At 42.0% G+C, this 26,772-nt stretch overlaps 3 protein-coding genes across 8 annotated transcripts in view; 2 read left to right on the plus strand and 1 right to left on the minus strand.

The window, feature by feature from the left end:
* Nucleotides 1-12,722, plus strand: part of arid5b (AT-rich interaction domain 5B) — a 75,005-nt gene extending 62,283 nt beyond the window's left edge. For both annotated transcript variants that reach the window (XM_020096580.2, XM_069538656.1), the window contains 2 exons: nucleotides 8,011-8,221; nucleotides 8,503-12,722. In XM_020096580.2, the coding sequence (XP_019952139.1) occupies nucleotides 8,011-8,221; nucleotides 8,503-10,506 (2,215 nt within the window). In that variant the 3' untranslated portion in view covers nucleotides 10,507-12,722. The remainder of the gene's footprint in view (nucleotides 1-8,010; nucleotides 8,222-8,502) is intronic.
* Nucleotides 12,723-14,046: 1,324 nt separating this feature from the next.
* rtkn2 (rhotekin 2) lies at nucleotides 14,047-22,079 on the minus strand. Of its 2 annotated transcripts, XM_020091448.2 has the most exons (13): nucleotides 21,868-22,079; nucleotides 21,389-21,490; nucleotides 20,283-20,482; nucleotides 19,883-19,941; nucleotides 19,708-19,761; nucleotides 19,486-19,603; nucleotides 18,971-19,171; nucleotides 18,347-18,441; nucleotides 17,776-17,882; nucleotides 17,556-17,687; nucleotides 16,923-17,091; nucleotides 16,587-16,694; nucleotides 15,400-16,236 (listed from the first exon to the last, which is right to left on the minus strand). In XM_020091448.2, exons 1-13 carry the CDS (start codon nucleotides 22,000-22,002, stop codon nucleotides 15,536-15,538), a joined length of 2,181 nt encoding a protein of 726 aa, XP_019947007.2. In that variant the 5' UTR covers nucleotides 22,003-22,079; the 3' UTR covers nucleotides 15,400-15,535. The 2 variants fall into 2 exon arrangements, with proteins under 2 accessions (XP_019947016.2, XP_019947007.2); XM_020091457.2 differs by lacking the exon at nucleotides 21,389-21,490 and having other exon boundaries at nucleotides 14,047-16,236; nucleotides 21,868-22,075.
* A 2,166-nt stretch (nucleotides 22,080-24,245) lies between these two features.
* cep170aa (centrosomal protein 170Aa) overlaps nucleotides 24,246-26,772 on the plus strand; it is a 35,056-nt gene continuing 32,529 nt past the window's right edge. For 3 of the 4 annotated variants that reach the window (XM_020091421.2, XM_020091403.2, XM_020091412.2), the window contains exon 1: nucleotides 24,260-24,400. The gene's annotated coding sequence lies outside the window, so the exon portion shown is untranslated. Of the gene's footprint in view, nucleotides 24,401-26,772 lie in introns of all 4 variants that reach the window. The other variant, XM_069538651.1, reaches the window with a different exon arrangement.

The raw sequence follows: 26,772 nt of genomic DNA on the forward strand, positions 1-26,772 counted from the left end.
TGGACCTGAATCAATTCATGGGGAGATGAGAGTCAATTATTTTCTTAGGATTAATTGATTAGTTGCAAGGCACTATGGAACCAATTATGCTGTAAACTCCACCCATGCTGCTCTATGAGAGGATTTAAAAGCTCTGAATGACGGCAAAGTTTTGAATTATTAACTGACCTACATGGACACACACACACACACACACACACACACACACACACATACACACATAACCTCCTCCCACCATATACGCATAGCGAGATAAAACAGCAGTGGAATGTATGCATCTAATAATCCAGTCAGATACTGCAGCGTGCTGAACCTGCACATTATGATCACTCAGTATTACCAAACCGAAGAAAGCATATGGATATGATCCTGAGGGAGCTGTGAGGGTATTATACAGGGCTGCTTGCACACACACACATACACACACACACAAACAGGCCCACTTTCCCAAGGTTAAACAAATGCCAAACACGATCTTCCCAACAAGAGATAACCAGTCACTCATGAAGCAGGTCTTTCCTCCAGGCCGACGACCCTCTCCTCTTCTCTCCCGCTGCTGCAGGTTCATGCATCAGCAAAGCTTAGGCACACACACACACACACCCACACCTGTCACCACCTACAGCACTCTGCCAGCACTACCATATGATGGAGCCGGGCAGCTTCATATTGTGTCAAGATTGCCTGCTGTAAGCAAAATTGCAAGCATAGGTGTTGGCGGCCAGAACAGGTTTTCTAGGAAAATTTGTGAAACCATACGTGTGAGAGTATGATTCAGAGTGTTTGTTTGTACACAAGCCCACAGTGTTGCATCGGAATGTTCGGCAAAGCGTGACGTCATTGTTTATCCTGTAGTACTTCCTCACAACCTAAACAGGGAGGAGGAGCTGCACAGTAGAGTTCTTTATCTGTTCTATCTCATAAATCCAGTAATCTCTGTATGTCTGTATGTGGCTTGTATATCTTGAGAACTGTTCATCTTATCAACTTCACACTTAACATGTGTGTTGTTAAGGGCCCAAGGAAGTGCAGCGATGAATTTGTTTGCGATTTTGGACACGTCATACGTTCAATATCAATCAAATTTGAATGAACAGGTGACCAGCGCTTTGCATCAGCGGCGGCTGAGACTCATCAATGTAAGTGAAGTTGTCGGTCATGAAAGCAGCAGGTTCACTATGACCGCTGATTTTCCAGTTCAGGGTTCTGTGCACTGAGTCGAGCTTCACTGAACTTTGAATAAACAGGTGAGCTGGTTTGTGCAGCTGCTGTGGTGCAGCAGCGTCAGGGTTCTGTGGACTGAGTCCTGCAGCCCGACCAGCATCACCGCAAAGAAACAGCCCATTCCAAACAGGCACGCTTACAATCGGTATTACACTCGTCTTTACTAATAATAGATGTGACTGACCTAAGATTGTCTTTAAAGCGGTGTATGAAACTGTGTCAGTCTTTATAAGATGAATGTATACATATAAATCCATATAGCTGTATATATGGCAGACAGGGTAGGACTGAACAATGCGGGGAGCTCTGAGGTGTGACTGCTGCTGCGCTGGCCTTTCCTTCTCCAGCCACTGAGAAGCAGCTGAGAGAAAATAATGCTGAATCAATACAAAGCAATAATATCCACACACACTGCAGTGAATATCAGGCTGACAGAGAGAGGAGGTGTAGGAGTGTGTGTGTGGGGGGGGGGGGTGATGGGGCATATGTGTGTGAGAGAGAGAGAGCGCGGGAGAGAGAGCGAGAGATCAGCTGAAGCTGAGCAACTTTCCATTCAGGGGAATAATTTTAGCTGAGCCTTGGTGTTTGGGCTGCTTGGAGGGCAATTAGCTTCATTGTATTAACTCAGCAAACACGGCCATTCTCTCCGCATGATGAATGAGGCTGTTTGTGGGCTCGCTGAAGTGTGTGTTTGTTCCCCAGAGGCGTCTTTGTTTCCACCTTTAATCATTAGTCAATGTGCTACAGAAAAATAATTCACGGTGCAGAATGTACAGTGTACAAACTGGAACAACGCTGTATACGTTTTCCTCTCCTCTCTCTGAAGGATCACTTCTGATTCGTCTCAGTGGGCCCAAGTAGAGTAGAGCAGGAAATAAAAAAAGTCTCAAACTAGTAAGTGTAAGGGAACATTATTCCAGGACATAATTGCTTTAGATTAAGTGGAGATTCTTGCTCTATCTTGGTGTTATTTGGGTTAAAAACTTCGAATATCCGCAAGCATTCAGCTCTCATTTTAAATTATACACATTATCCCTTTACGGCTCTAATGGTTAAATCATACAAAACGGTTTCCTAGGAGATGTTATTGTGAAACACGGAGCCGGCAGCGTAATTATTATATTTATGTCGTCCAGGAGAAGGCAGTGATCACTGGTAGTAATGGAGTTACATAGCTGGAAATTGAATGGGAGATAACCTCGGCTAATTGTCATTTTCAACGTTACTGTTGTTTAGTCACAGAGCGGCGTTCATTAGTGTGCAAGGGGGAAAAAATCAATGTAGAAACGTCCAAGCCAAGGTCTGCTGCTGCAGCTATGGGGAAGCTTTAATGATATTTATTTAAACCGTTTCCCGAGATTAGCTGTCAGGGCCCGGCGCTCTGAATTAAAAATGAGGTCATGAAAAAGATGGCATCAATAACCTTGAAATAGACTGCCTTTTGCTTCTGTGCTGTGCCATTTTCTCTGTGCTCCCCCCCCCTCTCTCCTCCTCCCTCTCTCTCTCTCTCCCTGTCTCACCCACTCCCTGCCTTGCACTTCATGCTGTTTCTTTCATTATACAGGTCAGCGCCTTTTAACAGCTCCTACATATTTAATCTTCCTGGTTTCCTACGTGATCTCTTGTTACAGAAACATCACATTTCACTATCTCCCTTCATTTCTGCCTCTTACAGATTTTTAATACCTCACTGTGCCTTGGCAGCCTAATGTAATTGCACAATGGGATTGGTATTGGGGCAGGAGGAGGAGGAGGAGGAGGGGGTATCCATGGCAACAGAGAAGCAATTTAGAATAATTTGCTATTTAAAAAACTAGGAGGTTTTGAGCAATAGCAGGGAATGCAGAGGTTTTTTTTTTTTTTTTTTTCAGATTCAAATAATTTCATCTTTTTAAAGTGTTTCGAGGTTTTTCCAGATGTGCTGTATGCGGAGTCGGAGGCCCTGTGAAATACTCCCCGGCTCAGATCATGCAGATTCGCGTGCTTTTTAAGACGGATGCACGCCTGTTCCAATTTTAGTCGACGAGATGTTTTATTGATTCCGCCTTTATCCATTCCTCCCGGTGTCGATGCTCCTCTGCGTTCACTCTCCAGATTTAAAAATACATTTGAGGCTCCTAATTATCAGTAAATCTTGAGCCAGACCCCTGACACTTAGAATCATAATACGATCGAGCTCAGATTTCAACATGGGGAGTAGATTTGGTTTATTTATTGTATTTTATTCTGTACTCAGTATTTTGCATCCCTCTGCTTTGCCCTTGCTGTATTGCAGATACATCAGGTGTAATGCATTACACTTTGGCTTGCCTTTGGTGATGCTTGCTCTAAAGCAAAGTGTATCATTGGAATGCAATGAGAGTAGCTGCATGGGGAGGGAGTATCACCTCAATACCCCCTGAGCTTTTTATTCCCAAGGGCTTAAACAATGACAGGTTTTAACAAACAAAATATTTCAAAATCCATAAAAAAAGTAGAAGAGAAAAGAGACGGAAGTTGCAGTATGACACCATCATTGTATCATTTCTGACAGCATTCCTTAACACTATGTCTCAACATGTTTTACGTCTAAAAAGCCACAGCTGACGTCTTTGTGTGTCTGCTGAATGTGGACTTCAGCTTCGGTTGGAACGCAGCCAAACAGCCTCATGTTCTTTACACTAGAATAGAAGGCAGCTATTTTAATCCTGAGAGCAAGAAAGTTTCCCCCAAGACAAAAGTCTTCATTCTTCACAAATCACAATATGGAGTTAGCTCCTATCGCTTGGTATTTAATCAGAGGGTCGTGTGACAGGCAATCAGCTGTATGAGAATCTATTCAAGTCTGCTGAGATTAATAAGTAGTTCAGTTCAGCGGCAAATTAAATCGATGACATTCCTGCAGAGATCTCTGTCCACTTTTAGAGGAAACTGGATATTTAATACTTAGTGACAGAAAGGTTTTGAGTTGTATAAGTACACATGTATTTTAAACAGTCACTACTCTTGGCCCACACCTGCTGTAGCGAACATTTACCACAGACTGCCTCCGCCGCAGCAGCAGCAGCTAATGAGAGCAAACCCCGGGGGAACAGTAGAGGTCATTTTAAATCTGGTATTTTCAGACTTGACAAAGGACTTAAGTTTTTCATACATTCCTGCGCTGCCCTCCTGTTTTAACTGCATGAATGAGGGTCACCTCAAGTGGTTTGGCTTCGAGACAAAAGAGGGGCTTTGAGGCATGAATCCAAAGCAGAGGGACCGGCTACAATGTCTGTTTATCCCTCTGCTGGCATCCTTGCTCCCTCTGTTCTTCACCTCCCTCTCTCTCCGCTGCAGTTATTGTTTTCTCCTCTTGCTGATGATGACTAATCATTGCATTAGGACGTGATAAAGATTTGATTTTTTATCGTTTTTATAGTATTCTCTTTCCCTCACAGGCTTGTAAAAGTAAGTCATTTTCTCTCCTACAAATCTTTCTCCAGCCCCCGGGGCTTGTCCACCAGCTCTTTAAATAGTTTCTTTTCCCTTTTTTTTTTTTTTTTAAACGCATGAAGCAGCTCTTGTGATCTTAACACAACACCAGCTAAAATTAATTTCAGCACGGATGGGAGGGAAATTGTTGAAATGGAACAACCCACAGGCTTTTTCCACTGATTTGGTGACTTAGGCATTTCTTGGATTCGAGCATGCTGCTTGTTCCTGTAACACAAAACTCAGATGAGATGAGATGAGAGCAGCACATTGCTGGTAAAGTCACCTTGTTTTTGCCAAGTGGTCTGTTTTAGGAGGGGGAGGTGCTCTGTTTGCAATGAATTATTTCAAAGGCATAGACAGAATGAATGTAGTCTGATAATTACAGTATGAAAATACATTAAATACATTAAAAAATACAATAATTCCTTATTGAAATGTTATGTTCAAATATCTTAAACACATATACTTTACTTCAGCTCATACCTAAATACTTAAGTACTGTAATTTAGTATGTAATTAGTTACTTTCTAGATCAATAGATGATAGAGAGATAGATAGACAGATACATAGAAATAGAGATAGATACATTTAGAGCGATAGATTTGGAGAAATATAGATAGAGAGAGAGATAGACAGACTTGGAGATAGATAGATAGATAGATAGATAGATAGATAGATAGATAGATAGATAGATAGATAGATAGATAGATAGATGGATGGTTGGATTATAATAAGAAGTCATTTTCAGCTGGATTAAAATGAGGCATCTTCTGTCTCTGCCTCTTCAACATTTAATCTCTCTGCCGCATATTTTAGTGGCTTGTTATCAACATGGAAAACGGCTGCTTAAACAAAAGGCGGGTGATAAATTGGCATGAGAGGAAGTTAAGTATTTATTGACCTCATAAAAATGTTGCCTCTCCTGCCTTAATGAAATTCTTTTCCTGGAATCTCTCAGTGCAGCACATGCCCCCTGGTGGCATTTGTCATTAACTGCACCTGGCCCACTCTCACTCAATGCAGTGGCTGCCAAGCTCAACCTCTTCCTCGGAGGAAATTGCTACTTATATAAGTGGTATTGTATCATGAGTGCTATATTACACGATCATGACTCTGTTTTTTTCTTCTTTATCATGGAGTTAAAAATGAGCGACTGCCCCGTCGCCTGAACTCTCTTTGCTTATTCAGCCCATTTGTGGGACATTTACATAAAAGCATAAAGGGTTTTATGGCGTAGAACAGAATTAATTGTGGCATTTAAAAGCCTGCAGGTCTTTTTTTTTTTGGTTAGATTTTTTTTTTCTTGTGTTAATTAAAACGTAACAACGCAAATAATTGTGACAATGCAGGGAACTTCCTGAGACTCATTTTTTTGGGTTTCCTGCCGACACAGCATATCTGAACCTTTCCATTTGGAACTATTTAAGGCTCCAGTAATTTCCCGGGCTCAGCTCTTACATTATCCGACTCCCCCACCCCCCACCCCATATTGACATTCCATAAAGTTGACCCAGGCCAAGGCAGCCATGGCTTTCCCACAGATCACTCACACAGTCAACACTGCACCCTGGTATTAAGTGTATGTGCCACTTTTCTAGCCCTTTGATCTCTAATAGTAAACTTGGACAGTTCTACGTGCTGAATACACATTTAGTGTTTTTTTTTTATGGTGAAATATTTAATGTTCCCTTTTGTTCTGTGCAATAATTATTGACAGCCTGAGAACCACGTCCCTATTTCCAATTAATTCCTCTGCTGCTATGTTTAAAAGACTGCGTGTTTTTCTTCATTCAGAGTCATTTGTGCTCTTCATTAACATGTCATTATCCCCTCTCTCGCTCCCTCTGTTTTTCTTTTTCCTTTTCGCTCTCCTTCCCTCCCCTCTTCTCTTTCACAACCCCTTTGCTCTCCGTCTTTCCAATAAGTCACATTTAATAGTACATTTCCTTTCTTGGCCTGGGGCCTGGTGCCAGACCAGCTGTATGAAATGTAGTTTCACCGCTTTCCCTGCCAGCGTTTTTGTTCAGAGGAAAAATAACAAAAAATCCCACAGAGCCTCTTGAACTCTCCGAGGCTTTTTTTTTTCTTTCTTTCTTTTGAAGAGGAGGCGAAACAGCTCTTGATTCATTGTTTGTTTTACCGCCATGTCCCTTAAAAGGAATAGTGCAACCATCTCTTGTCGTTACACGAGAAGACCTTATTTTCTCTCCTGACTGAGAAAGTCATGTTTCTGCCTGGCTTTTATGGATTGTTATTGTAGAAAACCTGACAGGGAAGCTGGAGAGATTTTCAGAGGAGCTTATTGAAGTTTAGAGCGTTGTAGTTTTTCAGTTGTCTCGGTTTCCTCTTCGACAACGTTTCTGGTCTAATGCCAATTTCCATTTTCTTTTCTGAGCAATAAAAGTCTAAAAGTTTCCCCTGCTGGTTTCTTCATGTCATTATTTTACACATGGGTATTGTTATGTTATCCAGATCTTAATGCTCCCATTAGTTATGACATCAGATACGGAAAATTGACTTGGGAAGGATTCAGGGGAGAAATAACAGAAGTCAAAAATAGTTGAATGGTTTTTCTGCAGAATGTTCTTTGTCACTTAGTATGGACTTAATTAAGTTGGAGTGTATGCAGCTATATCCTGCGTCTGATCGAGGCAGTGCGTTAAACAACTGGAGCTGTTGGCGTTACTGCTCAAACATTTTATTACTGTAACCACTGTAAGATCTTTTGTTCTGTTCATATTAGTGTATTAAATGATCACATTGTATGAGGTTCATTTAAACAGTTTGATTTCACATTTTCCTCGTCTCATTCCTGCACGTTCGCCACACACACACACACACACACACACACACACACACACACACACACAGACTTTTCACAAGGTTAAACTAATACCAAATGTGATCTGTCTCAGCGGGAGATAACTGGTTATTCACATTCTCTCTCTCTCTCTCTCTCTCTCTCTCTCTCTCATACACACACACACACACACACACACACACTTTGGCACTCATCTGAAACTGGATTTCCCCTAACCTGGTTTAATTACGACAGGATTGTTAATGCTTGCCAGATATTAAAAGAAGGTTTTTAAAGCACTGTATTTGTTACACTGTGTGCCTGTGGCAAAGCTGCAGCTCATTCTGTTTCTTTCTATTCCACAACAAAACACTTTAATTTACACAGTTTCACACTTTTTCAATCTAAATTTGTTCTTTTTGTTTGTGTGATAAAACAAAATATAGTTTAACAGTTGTTCCTTACAAGCGTGACATGACATGATCACGGCACAGACTCACCTGCATTCCTGCGCCTGCATTCTTCCTCAGGCTCCTCCTCCCTTATGAGAGGCAGATTAATGGTGAGCAGGACAAGCCCCTCCCCTTGGCCAAACCCAGGAAGCAGGAGGCCAGCCAAGAGAAGCCCTCGGGAGCCAAAGCCAAAGCAGTGGGGGCCAAGAAATTGAAAGGCTCCAGCAATCCCAAGCTGGGGAGTAAAAAGGACAGAGGGGAGTCGGATAAGAGCCAAGAACAATCACAGGTCAGTCAGAGGCGTCCTCCAACAACTGCCCCCTCATCAGGATTCATCTCTCTGCTCTCTCATACCTGGTATTAATATCAGTCCTTAGACCTCCAATCACAAACGTTAAGTTTGTCTGTTCACACCTGATGTGATGCATTTGGATGCATTCACACCTGAACTTCACGTTGACCTTTTGACTGGTCATAAGTGCTTCACCCTCTGTCTTGAATTATTTTCTGGGTTTTTTTTAATAATCATAAACTATTGAAGTGGTATAACCTGTATTTCTCTGCACGCAGGACTCGGATGGGAAAGAGGAGGATCAGGAACTGTCCACAGGCGTGAAACAGGAGGCATCTCTGAGAGATGAACCAATTCTAATCGAGGAGGAGGAGTTACATCTCACTCTGAAGAAAGAGGAGTCTCTGGCAGTGGAGCAGCCATCATCACTGTGCCCCAAAGAGCCAGACTGCAGAGTCCCACACCCTAGTCTTCCCCTCCACATGGGGCCTGGTCCCCATCCTGAATGGAGGCAAATCACTGAGGCCCTCCAAGCAAAACTGACCTGTGAACAGCAAACTGAAGGGCATTTCATTCCTAAAACCCCATACCTGCCTCACCGCTGGGATCCGAACAAATCAGCTGGGCACATTGCTCTGCCCGAGTCCTCCTCCAGGGTCAAAGACTCTATAGAGAGTCACGGTGGGAGAGTGGGGAAAGTGTTACCGATGTGTAAGCAGGCGGACAGACAGTGTATAGACTTGAGCACAGATTCCTTCCCAGAGAAAGAAGACTATGGGGTCATTAAGAAAGAGTCTTCCCAAAGCCCTGCACAGACGGCTGCCTACTGCAAAGCCAGTCAGGGAGTCATGTCGCCTTTGGCTAAAAAGAAGCTCCTTTCCCAAGTGTGCGAGTCCAACCCCTTCTCCTTTACTTCTCCTTCTCTTCAGCCTCCAACAGCTGCGTCCTCGCTCCCTGTCATACCAGTGGCAGAAAGGGACAAGGAGAAGAGGAAGGTTGAGGAGGAGGTGGTGGGACAGCGGCACGGTTGTGTGTCAGACGCCATATCGGAGGTAGCACCCATATTCAGGCCATCGGTCATTCAGCACGCCCAGAGCAGCAAGCCCCAACAACAAGCTGCGTCAGAGAGGAGCGCTGCCGGGGAGCTTTCAGAGACATTCAGCTGTCGGACGAGCCATCACCTTCAGCCTCAAGTCAACCCGCCGTGGCAGCCCTATCTCCCCCGAACCCATGCCCAGGACAGCGTGGAGTCCGGGGAGAAGCTACTCCAAGGCCCAGCTGCACAGGCACGGAGCTACGCAGGCGACTGCTACTCCTCCCCGCACCTCCACAGTCTGTACAGGCAGACTGAGAACTGTCTGAGCCAGGAGAGGATGGTCAGCTTTGCCAACGGAGAGCGGAGAGAGCACTACACAAGGGACCGTGAAGGAGGCCAGGGCTTCGTCTGTGGCGCCCTGGAGCAAGAGGGCCTGGCCTACAGGTCTCACTACAGTGACAGGACTCAAACACATGGGGAAAGTAGAGAGGCTGACGATGAGCCCAGAGACTTCACAATTTCTAAACCTCTCTCTCAGAGGATGTCCTCCTTCTCCAAGCCCTCCTTCTGCAGCCTATCATATCCCATCATGCACCAGGGGTTGGACTCCCACCCTAAGGCCTGCAGGGTTCCTCCTATGACAATCTCTCCTGCCAAACAGAGCTCAGCAGAGTCGCAGCCATTCCCCAGCCCCAAAGCTTCGAGCGATTCGCCCCTCACCATCCCCATTCGACCCAGCAAGCGGAGCCTAGTGGAGCCCGATAACGAGGAAGTCCCAGAGAGGAAAGTCAGAGTGGTGACGCCAATCCACCCCGCGGGCTCCATCCGACGCAGTGACCCAGAGGAGCTGAAACCAGCTGAGCCAGCCCACGCTGGTCACCTCAACAACCATCTCCCCGAGGGCCACCCGGCAACGACCTTTCACCCACCCCTTGCCGCACACCTCTACGGCAGCATGTACCCACCTGGCAGCCTGGTGTCACCGGGAACGCAGGACGGGCTCCAGCAGCACCCGGGTCTACAGTACCTGAAGAGCCAGTCGGCCGTTTCTCCCCTCATGCCCTCGTTAGCCTTCCATCCCATGATGCTCCACAGGCAGCTGTTGGCCTCCAGCCCCAGCCCGCACCACTTCTACCGGCACCCGGGTAGTGCAGCACTGTACGGGGACCTGTTGCACCACCTGTACCCCCTCTCCACCCTGACGCCACCTCAGCTGTCCTCGGTACACCCCAGCACCAGACTGTGAGGGAGAGGGGGGGGAGTTTTTCTCTCTCCTTCCTTCTCCGTAGAAACTTTTTCAGCTTGTCTTTGTCTGTCTGTCTCTTTGCTCGGGGATTGCGGCTCAGTCGAAGGAAAACACTGATTATAAACTTTGGCTGATAACAGACGGATAAACTCATCAGTCAGGCAGACTGACAATTCCATTTTCTTTCTTTTTTTTAAAATTTGTATATGCATTTGTTTATATACTTTGCACTGTTCGTTACTTTGTTTATCACCACTTACTGTATCTGTTCTGTTGTTGTATCCTTATTTGCACAATGCTCATGTGTATGTGCCCACAAATCAGTTCGTCACTCAAAGTCCCCCGTGAGTCAGGTCGTTGCTCTGGATGTGTGAGAAGTGGAGGGCAACAGAGAAAAGCCATTTGTTTACTGCGTCTGAGGGCTAAACTTTGTTGCTTACAAACACTACAAGTAACATGACGACGTAAATGAAATTCTTTATATAACTAGGGGTGCGTTCACCCTCGCGAAACAATGTGCGACAGCTGTTTGACGCATTACTAGACTTTAGGCAGCCTGTGGTGTTGTATCTGTTTACATGTCTCCACGCTGAAAGCTGTTGCCTCTTTGTGCCACAGTAAAATCCACCTGGAATCCTTGGGAATAGACATTAAAAGTCACTGCAGTGCTGCGTAACATGAGATAGATTCATCTTAACAATCAGAGGTGCTGTGTATGACAGATGTACTGTATACTCTACTTTTTTTTTTTTTTTACTCAGTTCAGGTTATTATTCGTTATCTTTTTCAGTTCCGATGCAGCAGAAGCAGTTGTCGTGTTGGATCTGGTGACAAATCACGAATGTTTTTTTTGTTAGTTAATGAAAAGCCATTTTAATTTTTACTTTCTTGACTGAAAGTAATTTGACCCCCAAATCGCCTGTGATGAGTAGAGTGTAGCAGCCTGTTTGTCTGTAGGACCAGCATAATGATGCAGCCATCTGCTGTGGAATGCTTACCACAAGAAAATCAGCATTTCATCTTTTTAGTTCTTGACTTGAAAAAACCTTTTTATTTTCCCTGTGCGAACAAGCTCTTTAACTCAACGTGCCGAAAAGACTTGCTGTATGATTTAACGGGAATGTTGTCACTTAGGATATTATTGCTTTGCAAATATCTGTGCCTTTCGCAGTCTTGGATTAGAGTTAGCACTACAGTTGTTAAGGTTTATCTTCTGTAGCAGGGTAGGAATATAAATATTGCTGTTGCTCTAGTCTGAAATGCAGCACACAGACGTTCATACAGAAACTATATGGCACACTTGACTATCAGACACCAGACTTGATTGGTCTGGCACAGAATTTAAAGGTATGCATTAACCTAATGGGTAGTATTTGTGCTTAAATGAATCTATTCACTTCGCTTAACTGCGCCAGGTAGCCAATTATAGAAGAACCCGAAAATAATTTTCCCATAGTTACTATTGACACATGTCAGGCATCCACAGGGCATGTGTGCTGTTAGTATTCTCTGAAAAGGTACCAGACTCCATAAAGTATGCCTACCGTGCTCCATCGCCTGGGGCAGCAAGACGACACCTGCTCTGGCTTTTTACAACCACTATTATTGCAATCCAGGATAGTCGAAATCCACAGTGAACATGTCTGGTGTTTCAAAAGAAGAGAAAAAAAAAGCTGTAAATGTCGATGTGTAAAGTTTTACTGAATACTTAAAGACATTCATTTCTGATTAAGTACTGTACATTGCTGTGTGTAGGTATAACTGGCGTTAGCGCTGGCTCCTGTACAGAACATTCATGCGGGATCAATTCACAACAACCCCTCTCTTGTCTTATTTTCTGTGTAAATAGCACTGTAGATAATATCGCGTGGTTGTTATCATATAAACTGTTATAATCTGTAAATAGTATTAAAATACAGTATAAAAGTCGGTTACACAATCTAGCTGTGTCCTTGTTTGCTCTGTTTCAAGGTCACCGTGATCATGTTAGATTTAAACCAACACTACAGTTTAAGAATTAGAATCTTTTTTTTTTTTTTATTTGTTGTCGTTTCACTTTTCTTTCCTCCATGTTGTTTCCATTAATGTGCATCCTGAAAGTGTTTTTGATACAGTAGCCATCTGTTTACCAATCACCCAGCTGGCGAGCAAAAGAAAAAATAGACATTTTGTATATGACCTCCTGTATATTTAATTAAAATATTTTACTATCTAAACACGTTTCCTTGGCTGTGTTCTTTAAATGAACTGCAGATAAAGAGCAAGGGCTGAATAAACTGATATTTAATGCCAGTGTACTAACAGCAATGTAATGTTCTTTTTTTCCCAGAGTAAATGCAGTGTGAATGGGGTTTTATTATTGTAATACCATTATCTGGCTATGAGATTCCATCTGCCTTAATCTTCACAACAGGCTACTTCTGGGCTCAAAGCCAGAGAAGCCTCTCCAGTATTTGCTGCAGTCGGAAAAAAAATGTGCTAGTGTATCTCTATGGGATGTGTGTTGGGCTGCAATAAAAGCAATGCTTTGACTTTTATTGCCACCCCCTGGTAAACCTTTAGCATGAAAAATATTCAGTAATACTTCCAAGCTCAGCAAAAATAAAGCAGCCTCACCAGGGGTAGAATGTAAGCTGTTTTATTGCAGATCAGCAATATTAAAAAAAAATACAGTTATGTTCAGAGACAAGTGTGAAAAGAGGAGAAAATTGCACTTTTTGAAGGAAAAATAACTACAGTACTTAACATTGCACTAGTCGCAAATAAAACTGCAAGAGGAGATTAAAATATATCACTGTTTTCTAGTACATAAGAACTGATCCACTTAAAGTCTAAACAATTAATGTGCTTACAAGTTAAATTGAGATGACAAGGGAAGTATTAGACTATAAACAATGAATTGCAGAACATAAACAATGCTGCTATTGTTGATATGGCTGTTGTGTACATTTTAAAACACGCATATAAATTTGGCTCATTAGTTTAGCTCGGATTAAAGTGAGAATGTTCCGACCTTGTTAAATCACAAAGCAGTTGTGCATTTTATTACTCATTAGATCACCTGTGCTCACTCATCCCCGATGTCAAGAGAAGAAACTTTTCCATCCCTGGTCTTAATGAGGGCTACACAGGTAAGTGTAAGTTTTCACAGTATGCGTCAGTAATTCTGACATGGAATTTATTGTGTTTTTTCTCTGGCTTTATTCTTAGTAAATGCAAACCTGAGAAGCAGGTTATGTAATATAATTGTTTTGATTTAAGCTACAACCACATCAGTACGAACAAAAGCTGTGAGGGTTTATCTGCAATTTCCCCTTGATTTTCCAGGTAAAAAGACTTTAGCATCAAAGTGACTAAATTAACCAAGCAAGACATTTAAATGCACCTCTAATATTGAGCTGCATCCCCTTTTGTACGATCCATTCTCTATTCTTTCAAGGCTTAAACTAAATCCTCCTGTAATCTGCCTCTACCCAGATTTGCATCTCTCCCTTTTGATTAAACAGAATTTAGAGGGCGAGATAAAAAAAATTGGACTGTAGCATTCATCACGCTGCTTTACTGGCCAGGCAATTTCAAGAGCAAGTAGCTAGACCTAATGTTTTGTTAACTGCATTTAATTATGAAGCCCATTCTTCAACAATTGATCATTTAAGTGGTTAAAATATTTAGTGGCAGGCAGTTTTGGATATGTGAAAAACACCAGAGCATTCGTTATTTTAGCCACTCAAAATACTCATTCGTTCAATTATGTTCAGAGCATTTTTGATCGCGGTGTTAAATTATGTTGGACACACTGTGTGGCTACTGAAAACCAAGGTCACTCCATTATTAAGACCTCTGGGAAATGGAGAAGTTACATTAGTGCTTGCAATTGCTCCTAAAATCCTGTTCCCTTGAAATCAGCTATAGTGGTCATAAAGTCGTCACAGTAAGTGGAATAAGTCAATAGTTCCAAAAGGAATGACTCCTCCACAGTTGGCCAGTGGATCAATTCCAATTTGAGTGCTTTTGCAAAGACTCTTTCTTCGGCCCATGTTCCAGTGGCGGAGCTGAGAAATAAGCCTTTTCCATTTTAGTGGGATTGATGATGGCGGTGCTCAAGCCAACATACAGCTTCCAATTTTATCTGTGGGGTTAGCTGCACATGAAAAAGTTTATAAACGGAGAGTGAAGCTGTATCGATACAATATTGATATTGCGATATGTGGTGTAAACTGGGATTGGTGTTGTCGTGATAGACGTGGTGGGGACGTCGCTCGCCCTCCCTTTAGGTTATAGCAGTAGTTTGACATTTTGGGAATTAAGCTGATTAACTCTGATATGTATCTGCTCAAGGTGAAGCTGGAGCTGGAACGCTTACCTTAGCACAAAGACGTTCAAAAGTAACCAATCCACCTTCCAGCACCTCTAAAGCTCAGTGTTTAACAAGTTATATCTTGCTGGTTTAATCTTTACAAAAAACAAAGTGTTAAATTATCAGTTGCGGTTGAAAGGCATTTTTATGCAATGCTGTTCTTGGCAGAGAGCAGTGACTTAGATTTTTCTGGTGATGACAAGGCTGGACTGCTCTCAGCCAAGAGAGGGTCTGGCACATGGTCCTGTTTTTATACGGATTAAAAAAACAAGATATAACATGTTAATTTGTGAACTTTGGAGGTGATGGTTTTGCAGATTTTTGTATCAGCTCTATCTGATTGTTATGCTAAGCTCTCCATCTCTTGGCTCCAGCATTATATTTAGCATTTGGTATTGATCAACTTGGAAAACTCGAGTGGCAATAAAGGAAATCAACATATTCCCCAAAATGATCAACTATTCTATTAGTATTGTACCGCACAAACAGTAATGCCCATAATATCATCACAGTATCCTTATAAAGTTTCAGTCAAATATATGCAGATATCTGATATCTTCAATGTTACCCAGCTCATTTGAAAAGTTCAGCAACAGTTAGTTGTTAGAGTAATGTGTATTAGTTGTAAGGTAGTGCTAGTCAGTTAAATCCAGACTTGGTCGGAGTTTACTGTCACAAGGCTTTAAGGTTCACCCTCTCTCTGAAAGACTTCCTCGGTTTGCCCCTTGGTGCAGGAACGGGACCGTGACTGGCTCTGACGAAACCGTGTTCGGCTGTGGTTTCAGGGGTCTGGGTGTGGTGGCTCTGGTACTCCGGTTGCTGGAGAGGGCCCTGAGGGTGACCTTGTGGTTGAATATCCAGGACACCCAGTGGAGCATTTTTCCGGCTGAGGGCCCCGGCTCCTCCTGCGTTGTTCCGTTGGAGCTGCTGGATGATGGCAGAAAACTTGGCGTCCAGGGATGGTCTGCCAGTTTTAGATCTTGTGGCCGGCTGAGAGGCGTAAGTGCCGGAGTTCTCCTTCTCCTGGTATGAAGGAAGAGGATGATGAAGAGAGGCAGGAAGGGGAGGTCTGGTAGGACGGGTGGGAGGAGCATATGGCTCCCTGTCAGGAGGAGGGGGCGGGGCGCGCCGCTTCTTGTTGCTGATGGGGGTAGAGCTGGAGTTGTGGTTTGGGCTTGAACATGGGGTGGAGGTTTTGCTCTGGGACAGAATACTTTTCTGCACTACCACTGAATGAGATCCCTCAAACAGAGTGGACCAGTTTGGGACATCCTTCTCCTCCTCATGACCAATCAGAAAGCGACCATCTGTCTCCTCGATCTTGTTGTGGATAATATCTGTGATGCCCTCAAACTTGCCAGGTGAATTTATACCTGCAAGTCAAACAAAATGAATAAATATTAAAATAAAGACCAATACTTTAAAGTAACATCAGCTTATCCAGACTTGAAATAATTTAATAAAATACCACAATGACACATAAGCCCATGTTCCAATATTCTAATCAGTATGTAAAAGTGTCATCACTGAAATTAAATGTTTTTTTAATTAAATATATTTATTTCAATGAGATGTTTAAAAACTAGCAGCATCTCCTCTACAAATTAATTGATGAATAACTCACAAATAAAAAATCCTGCAAAACATTCACCATCAAGCGGGCAGTGAATCATCAACCTCCATCTAACTCACTTCAACCCCTCGTCCCAATTACTCTACTCACTGAGGTCGTTGTAAACAGAGTCAGCCTGCTTGGTGAGGAAGAGTGATGGTTTCCGTGGTGACGCGACCTCGATCTTCATTAGCTGGTCACAGCAGTGCAGCCACTGGCCTGATTGTAAACAAGAACAGGCATGAGAGGCAGAGATAAAAGCCTATAGTATCTGTTCTCGCTAGGCAGAGTTCAGCTAAATATATGTGCAGTCACTGTTCCAGTTCAGAAAGCTCTTCACAGGGCACCTTCTCTTTAAACACTCTCAAATACACACAGAGACACAATCCTATAGTTTTATATACATACAAACCCATCTGCTGCATTTTTACACAAAATCCCACTCACCCTGGTCATAGAGGTGCTGGTGGAGGGCGTCCAGCCAGTCGTCCAGTTCGTCCCTGGTGTCAGTGGTAAAGACAATGGTCTCATGTCCCTCTGGTGAAGGGTTGATGATAGACATACTCCTGGATTTTTTACCAGCTGACTCCTTCTCCATCACACGGATCCGGGTTTCCTGTAGAAACGACACAAACAGCTTTCAATATGTGAAATTTTCTACCGCAGAATACAAATGAGGGCTACATGTGAGACATTGCAGAACAAAGTACATCGCTGATACTGCAGAAAAAACACTAAGTCAGCAGCAAAATGCCGAAGATGCAAGAAGGATCTCAGTGAGTATAGTGTCAGTTTATTATTTGGTTCTTCAAATCTTAAAATAAACTCTGAGCTAAGATTTCAATCAGTTTTTATTCAATACAAATTTAAACAGAGAAATAGTTTTTTCTGGTGTCAACATCTTCCTTTCCTGCCTTTATGTTTATTTTTTCTAAAAGCTAAGAACAGAAATGTATGTTTAACTTCTTCCAGTACTGAACAAATTCTTGTGTGTATGTGGTGTCCTTTAGTTGCTTCTGTGTTGATGCATTAACAGAAGAATAGAGCAGGAAATATGAGTGTGGAATGTGAAAGTCTCACCCTATTGATGGGTATGTTAAGCGTGGGATGAACTTTAGCGTCAATTTCCTCTGGGGTGAAGTAGCAGGACAAACAACCAGCACTCAGGACGCAGTACAGACTGCAGCAGCGGTTCATTCCCCCCACACTTTGCTGGAAATTGCAGGGAAAGAAAGATTAGAACATAAGTATTTTACCTTGGAACCAGCTTTGGAGCCAATGATAACAGCAGTTGAAGCACCTTCTGACTCAGGTAGCCGTTCATCATGATCTCTGTCATACAGGTAGGCTGGGCCACCAACCGGCAGCAGAGGTTGCCGTACAGTGGGAGCCAAGATGACCACTCAGCTGCAATAAAACCCAAACATATAGAAATCAACATACATTAACATATACTTAAAAATAATGATAACATGGTGAGAGGATAAATCCAGATCTCTTTTTCCCATTATAAAAAGGTTTACATTTAAATGTCAAATACCCACAGTAGCAATGAGAGAACATCCTGTGACATGTGGAGTTAGCAAGAATAATGATTTTTAATTCTGTAGACCTGATCACCGATGATTCCCTGTTCATACCTCTGAAATTAGTACTGAATAAAAATGAGCAACTGTCTTATCCCTTTAATCACTCATGCAAAAGTAATCCAGGCTCAACTTCAATTATAACATATTTTGTTTAATTTAGCTTTCCATTTTAAAGGTGTGAAAATATTGTATTATTACCCCAGAGTTCAATTGAACCAGGAGCTAAAAAGCATAATCCCTTTAAATCCCCACATATTAAATTTCTACGCCTTTGTCTCTTACCGTCTTGGAGGACAATGAGGGAGTGAGACTGGAAGCTGCCTTCAGCCTCGGGCAGACGCAGAGTGGTGTAGGCCAGCAGACTGTACTTGGCTCCACTGGTACAGGTAGACACAAACACAAAGGAAGACATTCTTTCAAGTTTACTGCATTGACTTCTTGTCATCTCGCGGTTTCCCAGGCTTAAACATAAAATATTAACGCTCAACTTGAATGTTAACAATGAAATAATAAAGATACACTGATAGTCAAACCTCAACGTGTGCATATACAGCTTTTTGATCTTTATAAATCCTCTTCCCTTTCAAATATCTATTGAATCCAATGTTTTCCTCCCACAGAACAGGTTGGCATGTGTCACATTTTTCACAGAAGAGTTTCACTTGATTTTCTAAATGAAGCATGATTTTTCTCTATGACACAAATAAAACACAGCTAGAAGCATTCCCCCTGAAATTAAAACTGTTGCTTAATTATTGTGAAACCCTGACTTCACTCCTCACCCAATGACATTTATTTACCAACCTGTTAAGTGAGTCTGCAGCACCCTTTACTCCAGTAACAAGTCAGAATCAAATTAGTTCCAAACTAAACAGAGAGAGTTTTATGAGATAAGAGAATACTCACGAGGGGATGGGGTTATACTGCAGGAAGGTATCAGGGTCTGGAGACTCCAGCAGGGGGCAGAGCTTCTTCCCAGCAGTTTTTCCAAAGGAGTTACGGAGCTTCTTGGCAAACTTCTTTGGCGTGTTCGCCATCGTGAGCTCTTCCTCCAGGGCGCAGCTCCACAGCTCTACCTTCAGCTCAAACTGAGGAACTGCTTCTTTACTGTGGAGAGAGCAAAGACACATTTTAGTTTCAGCAAATAGGATAAACATCAAAATCTACATGAAACATATTAGATTAATAAATAAACAGGAATAAAGATGCATAAACAACACATTGATTACATTGAAAAAGGTGATCAGTGACATCACTAACAATAGATGAGTCAGTATTTGAAGGAACAAAACAAATATATATTACTAAATGAAAAACTCTAATTTCAATATAAGATTCACAAATTATTAGTATAAGGCTACAATATAGATGTTTTTTCACCTCTGGCTTCACAAAAGTAATTCTTTGACAAAATGACTTACAAGATGGTGACTCCCTCAAAGCAGATGTCAGTGACTGATCTGTCCACCACCACCATGTCTGTGTCAAACACCTCAGAGCCGATCTGCATCAGACAGAACAGCGCCACTCGACGGGAGCCTGGGGAGGGTGCACAGTACATGCTAGAACAGCAGCTGTCCACAAAATAACACAAGGCAAAGTAAAACAAAAGGCATGATCGGAAACAAGGAGTACAAACTTACTCCCTCTGTTGTTAAAGTGATGTGAATCGCTCCACATTAGGGGAATACGCAGCCCTACATCAGGAAAGAGGAGGAGAACATTTTATCCGTAAAGCAACACAATATAAACTTCATGTGTATAATGCTATATCCATTTTGTGAAAATAAAACACAGATTGAGGGGTAGCAATCATACCAGACAATGCAATTGTTCCACTACAGGGCACACGGTCATCTGAAACTGGGTCCGAAAGTCTGAAAGAAAAAAAATGACTTCCTCATTATAATTGTTTTGAATCTGTGTATCAATAATATACTGACTTCACTGCAACAAAACTAAACTTCAACTTTAAAACTGCTTTAAAATCTCAAATCCACTGTCAAGTTAATGCTTAATTTTTTATTTCTGTTTTGCTTTATTCTTCAATGTTTCTTAATCCAAGTTGATTTATAATATATCACAGTCTTATCTGAGTGAAAGAAGAAAGGCAGATACAACCAAGTAAATAGAACTTAGAAACTTAATAAAATAAAATGTAAACATGGTCATCCAACTAATGAGTCAGTCAGGCTCTAGTAAGCACCCAGGTCCTTACCCCCTGACTGCTCCCATCATGTCTTGCTCCTCTTTTTTCTTCTGCAGCTGAGTGAAATAAGCCTTGATCCTGGTGTTGCAGGTCAGTAGGTTCTTGGAGGCGTTAAGAACCTGCTCTCTCTTGCTGCAGGCTAGCAGCAGCTTATAGGCCCCTTCACGCATTCGCACCTCAAAGTCCAGCTTTTCTTGTAAGTTATTGTTCTTCGTGGAGATAAATTACAGAGAAGAAATTTCAAAATTAAATGAAAATTGATTTAGATCGGCAGCTTCCTATGATGTTTTGAACTGTCAGAGAATATGCAATAACAGAAGGGGATGAGATGGACATGATGAGGGCAAAAATGAACATATTGATTTTGCTGAAATGGAGTTGGGGTTAGAGAAGTTGCCCTCAGAGTTTTCTTTTGGTATCATCAGGTGTTATATCACTTTGTCACGTCAACAAATAATGCACACAAAATGGTATTTTGCATAAAATATAACAAATAATGATTTCATCATTTGCCAGTGACTTTTCTACAAATCAATTTGATCAACAGCTCTGGGTGGATGTTTGAAAATGTGAGGCCTGTGAAGAAAACTTATTTTCATTATTCAAGAGCAACTCTTTGTATGAGCGTGAGAAGAAATTATGAATGCAGAAGGGGGTCGGGTGGTTTGATATTGACCAACTAATATTTTGAATGCACGTTAAATGACCAAAAACTATAAAATCTAATGTTATTCATAATAAATGACAGAAAATACAGAATAGAAATGACTGAATGGCATGCTGCAAAGAATGAGTCGGCGGTTGCAGGACTAAAATGTGTCAGGGCAGCTCGAACTAACAATTTGTGGTTTAAATGGAGAATGATGATGTTGAACTCAAAATATAGCCTTTCAAATTTAGGTATGAAAAATAGATTTTGGACAGTAGGGCCCCCAAATTCCATATTGATCACACAATCCCTCCCCTAGCAGCTTTTCCAATTTTATAATTATACTTACACAAATACACCAGATTCCTTCTATGTGTAAACCTGCTTTGCAATAAAAACCCCATTCTGATAAGCCTCTGCAAACGTCGTCATCCTCCATATTATAAACCATAATTTATACATGCACCTGTAACTTCTTAGGAATCTGTCGTATGTACAACACATTCCTATCCTCCACTATGTGCTTGGTGTCGTTCAGAAGACTGGGGCATCGTTTCATGCTTTTGGCCTGAAAACACATTAGTGTGAGGAGAGTTAGAGCAAAGATCAGAGGTGTAATGTCTCCACATGCTCAGAAACAATGGAGAACACAGGAAGTGGATAAAAGGGGGCAGCTCACGCCCCCTGGGGACGACTGGTGCAACTGGAAACCAGTGTGAGAGCTCGTGTTAGAAAACCAAAGTTCGAGACAGACGTTGGAGAAGTTAGTGTTGGTTGTTTTGAATGTGAAGAACGAGCTTCTGGCAGCTGCAGCTGTGCAGACGAGGAGGAAACGCGTGTTGGCTTGTTTTCGTTAGTTGTACTTCGGACCCTCTGGCGTCAACTGTCACCGTGATTCAAATCAAACACACACACACACAGAGTGCCCCGCTCCTCTGGACATACCTCTGTCTGAAGGAATAAACAGCTCTGCCGTATCTTCTTGCGTTTCACCTCCATGGCCATGGCGGAACCGGCCGACAGCAGCGACTTGACGCCGCCGGTTCGTTTAGAAGTTCGAACGTCCCGCTCCGTGTCCATTTTTCCCCCCACAGCCAACAACAGCACCGCCCGCCCGGCTCCACCTCCAACCGACAGCCGGGGGCTCGATTTGAGTCACCCGATCTGCCGGAGGGGACATGTGGTCCAGAAAACTAAAAGGTGAGACCATTCAAATGAGCAACACACACTTGATGTGAATTATAACACAACTATTATGTATAATACTGTAGGAAAATCAAGTCAATCACATCATTTATGATGTTTCTGATCCCGAAGTATCACGTTTATTGGTATTTAATGGACATATCCAACCTTAAAATCACAATGAAAGTCTTAGAACCAAACTGGTCGAAAGGGTTTATTAGTTAAAATGAGAAAATATAATTTAAATCGACTATATTGAGCGTATTGTTAAAAAAATTATTCGAGACAGAAGCCCCGCCTTTCCCAGCGGCTCCTTCCAAGATACAAACCGAGCGCTTTTACGCTGACAGCGAGGATGAGCGTCATTACGTCACAGTGCCAGACAATACCTTTTTCGATTTTGAATTTTTTTTATAAAGAGCATTCTAAAAATGATAAATGTAAAATCAAACCTAGAAATAAAATAATAAACGTTTTTATAATTTAATAGTGAGCAGCACACGAGTCGTTTATTTCTCCAGTTTAAAGCAATGTGGGGGTTTCTCAGCCTAATGAAACTTCAGATTTCACATATCAATTACCTATAATCATTACTAATTTAGGTAATAGTATTTCTAATGTGCGTAGGTTTTAAGAAGCTTTTACGACAGTTTAATAATTGAACCATCTAAAACTGAATAATAATAATAATAATAATAATAAAACAACAACAACAATAATAATAATAATAATAATAGTCTGTAATGTAGTTAATTTGGTCGTTTGTATATTTGATTGGTTCCTGGGTGCACTCATTCATTGGAGCAGCTCATCCTGCAGGAGGCACTGCGTTAGGTTCCAGTAGAAACTGTAAGAACGTATCCAGCTGCTCAGCTGATGTGGATGAGACAAACGACCCTGAAACGTGACCAGTGAGTGCAGGAAACCCGCCCACCCGGTTCCCCCTCACTGGGCTGCTATGGCTGAGCTGGAAGCGTCCTCAGCTGGAAGTGTAGACGCAGGAGCTTCTCGGGATGAAACCACGCGTAAAACCCCAAACACAGGAAGTTACGACATCTGCTTTCAAAAGTAAAAGATGGATCACATGAGATGCACACAGGCAAAACATCCATAATCCCCTGAGCTAATCTGTGCACAGTGATGTCAGCCTCTCTGCCATCTGTGCTGCATTTTCTTTGCATCTCCTTTGCATTTAGCCTTGTATTTTAGATAAGAATGACATTAACAAAAAAAAGAGTGTCACTATGATGTATATAATAACTTTCTTAATAATGCCATATGCTATACACAGAAACACTGTAGCCTGATTATAATTTATTTCCATCATTAATATAAAATATTATTTATATATTCTATATATCTGTGTTATATTTTCTGTGTGTGTTGTTTGGGACTTGGGATACAATAGTTCCTCAGCTATAGAGATCATAGAGAGGGCCCTTTAAGCAAGTAAACAAAAGTTCCTTTTTTACATTTTTCAATTCTATATTTTTACATATCCGCATTATAAGTTAGCTCGTACTGTTCTGACAAATTGTCATTTGACAGAGTATGTATTGTTTTTAATACATTTTTATATTATCTGCTGTGATCTTAACTTTCCAGATTCAAGCACTGGAGAAGATAAGATGTTTCAACTAATCCTGCAAACAAAACGTGGCTTCATTAAAGTCCTGTGTCCTTAATAAGAGATATAGTAGAGTCAGGGCCATAGTATGATGAGTTTCCATCTCAATCTAAAAAAACTGTGATGAAAAACTGGTTCAAGCTTTTGTTGAAGCATGATGAGAAAATAAGCTGAAATGCTTTAGTTACTTATGATTGCATTAATCACCAGACGCATATTTTTACTTGATGATTCAGTTATTTGTGTTGGCGTGACAATGGTTGTATTATTTAAAAGCCCAGGGGGGGCAGATAGGCTGCATATACTACATACATATGGGCCCCAGATTATTGTAGTGCACCACATCAGCCTACTTATTTACACTTAAGCTCAGGAGCTCAGGAAACCCTCCCACCCCCTCTGCATGCTGTTGTCACCACTCTGCTTTTATTTTGACAGTCACGACCGGTATCCTGTTTGTCGCCTCCGCCGCGTTGACGCTTCTCCCCGCGCGTCAGCCGCTCTGATGCGCGGTGGGAGCGGCGTGTCACTGAGCATCAGAAGCGGAGGAGGCCGCGCAGACTGAACTGCAGCAGCGGCAGAGGCAGGGCTGGGCTCCACACACACACACACACGGGGACGGACACACACATTGAACGGCAACACACACCAGAGAAGGAAAAACGGGTAAGTGAGGAGCGGACTTTTACTTTAATCCAGAGAACAACGCGTTTAGCATGTTGCTAACGGTGAGCTCTAAGCTAGCCAGGCGTCAGACCGGGGAAGTTTACGCACGAGAGAAAAAATGGGAAGAGTCGCCTTTTCTGCCTCCCTGCTGCACGTCTGTTACTGTCTGTGTTTTAATGGTGATGTAAAAAAAAAAAATCTCGGTAGACTGAAGAGCTTTGTGACATAAAAACATGAACAGAAATTGACGCGCAGCCTTTAATAAAATAACTAGCTTTAGCAAACTGTTATGCGTATAACGGCTAAACAGCCCGGTGTGTGTTGGCTAACCAGGACGGCTACTATTGTCAGCAGCAGCATGACCAGCCTGTCTCCGCCTTTTTGGAAAGCCACACAGCCACTTTGCTGCTTTTTGTAAAAAAACAAAACAACAAAAACGAATGAAAATGATATAAAGCACCGGCAACATTAACTCTCCGTGCTGCTATTATCTGTTATTGACCCGCTATCAGTCGCATCCTCCCGCAACCGCATGGAGGAGGCTGTGGAGACAGGATGCACATCAATGACGGAGGGTCTCACTGAGCGCTTTGTGCTTCACTCACTGCAAACACACTCATCTGTGAGGCTGATTATTATTATTATTATTATTTTTGCTGAGGAGTGGATTGCATGAGCAGGTTTTTATTTATGTGATGTGGCTGCAGTGTGTCCCGATGCTGGACCCCCTCCTCCTTCTCCACCTCCTCCTCTTCTCTGTGCAGGCTTTGTTTTCGTGGGGCAGATGTAGATGTAGCTGGCCTACATGCATCCGCTCTCTTTGTGTTGACTTTCAGTATTGCTGTCAGCAGCACAGAAGATATAAAAGTTGTGTGGTTTAAATGCATGATTGTGTCTTTAATAATGATGTTTCTCATCATTCACTGGCTGGGAGATCTTTCAAGATGTCCCTGTTTTTGGGCCTTTTACTAAATCAGTGCAAAAAGTAAAGGTTATTGTTATTATCTGGTGAAAGACTGGAGTGCAAATGCTTGAAACAGATGCATGACAAATACCAAAGTTATCCAACTGCCCCTAACGCCAGAAACAAAGACTTCTATTCATAGCAGCAGCAGCAGCATGATTTTATTAAATTATCTTGACCTTTTCTTTAAATTGCATTTAAGGTTAACAAAGGTACCAGTACATTCCTGTTCAAGGTTTATAACACAGTTTGCTGTTCTCATACTGGCCAGATTAATTCTTGGAAAGTGCTTCAGTATACACTGCACAGTCTCCTCCTCCTCCCTCAGTTGCGAGAATTCAAATTTTTTTTGGGTTTGAGCCATAGAATGTGCGGACAAAACCATCTAGTCCAGTTTCACTCTTTTCTTTCCTTTATGCCCTCTTCCTCTCTTGGACCCTGCTTCTTTCCCAACTACTTCATGTCCTCTATAAATTTGACTGGCAGCGTTCTACTTGGCTCTACAAAAAAAAACTGTGTCAGTGTCACAGGTCGCTCTGTCAGCTGCAGCTCAGCCTGCCACCTTATGTGTCCATTAACACAGTTTAAGCGCTGGCGATAGCATAGGAAACAATGTGAGTGAGTAGAAACAGTGCACACTGTTTTTATTTTGGTTAAAGTTGTCTTGTGTTGAATCTGTTTTTCTTTTGAAAACTGGAAAACTTAACATAATAGTAATTCCTTCAGTCACCAAGCTGTAAGAACTAATGGTCCCACTCAGTGTACAATATCATGAATTGACTATTAACCTATTAATGTTGAACTCAGAAAAGGGAATATCTTTCTTTGTCATCTCTTCAACTTGTGATCTCCTATCTGATACAACTTGTCCCTGATACAGTAACATAATTCCTATAACCTGGTGTTGTGTATATTGTGTATATATAAGTGTATATTTGGGATTCTGGACTTTGTTGTCTGGCCTCCCCATGGCTATTGTGTGTAGTAGGAAGTTTAGGAAGTGAGGTCATTTTACTTCAGTGGTCAGGCACTATTATTTGTGACTGAAAACAACAACCCAGCCTGAAACTTAATATCCTAATATACTGTATTCTATTAAAGCTGTCTTTAAAAGTGTTTATAGCTGTGAATCTCACTTCTGTGAGAGTAGAAATGTTAAAAGGTTTATGAGAGTCACATATATATCTCTCCCTTATGAAGCTCCTGCTTGTGTGCAGTCAGAGAGAAAAACAAGGGAGGTGAAGTCTGTGATTAAATGGAAAGATGGTCAAGCAGAGCAGAAAACGAGAAAAACGATGTAACCATCAGCTTTATTCTTGTTATGGAACATCAAGGGTGTGTCTGACTTTATTTTCTTTCAAATTAACTTCTGAAAATGAGAAATAAAACAAAATGAACCTCACATCTG

This window comes from Paralichthys olivaceus, chromosome 14, assembly GCF_024713975.1.
Source record: "Paralichthys olivaceus isolate ysfri-2021 chromosome 14, ASM2471397v2, whole genome shotgun sequence".
NCBI classification, from domain to species: domain Eukaryota; kingdom Metazoa; phylum Chordata; class Actinopteri; order Pleuronectiformes; family Paralichthyidae; genus Paralichthys; species Paralichthys olivaceus.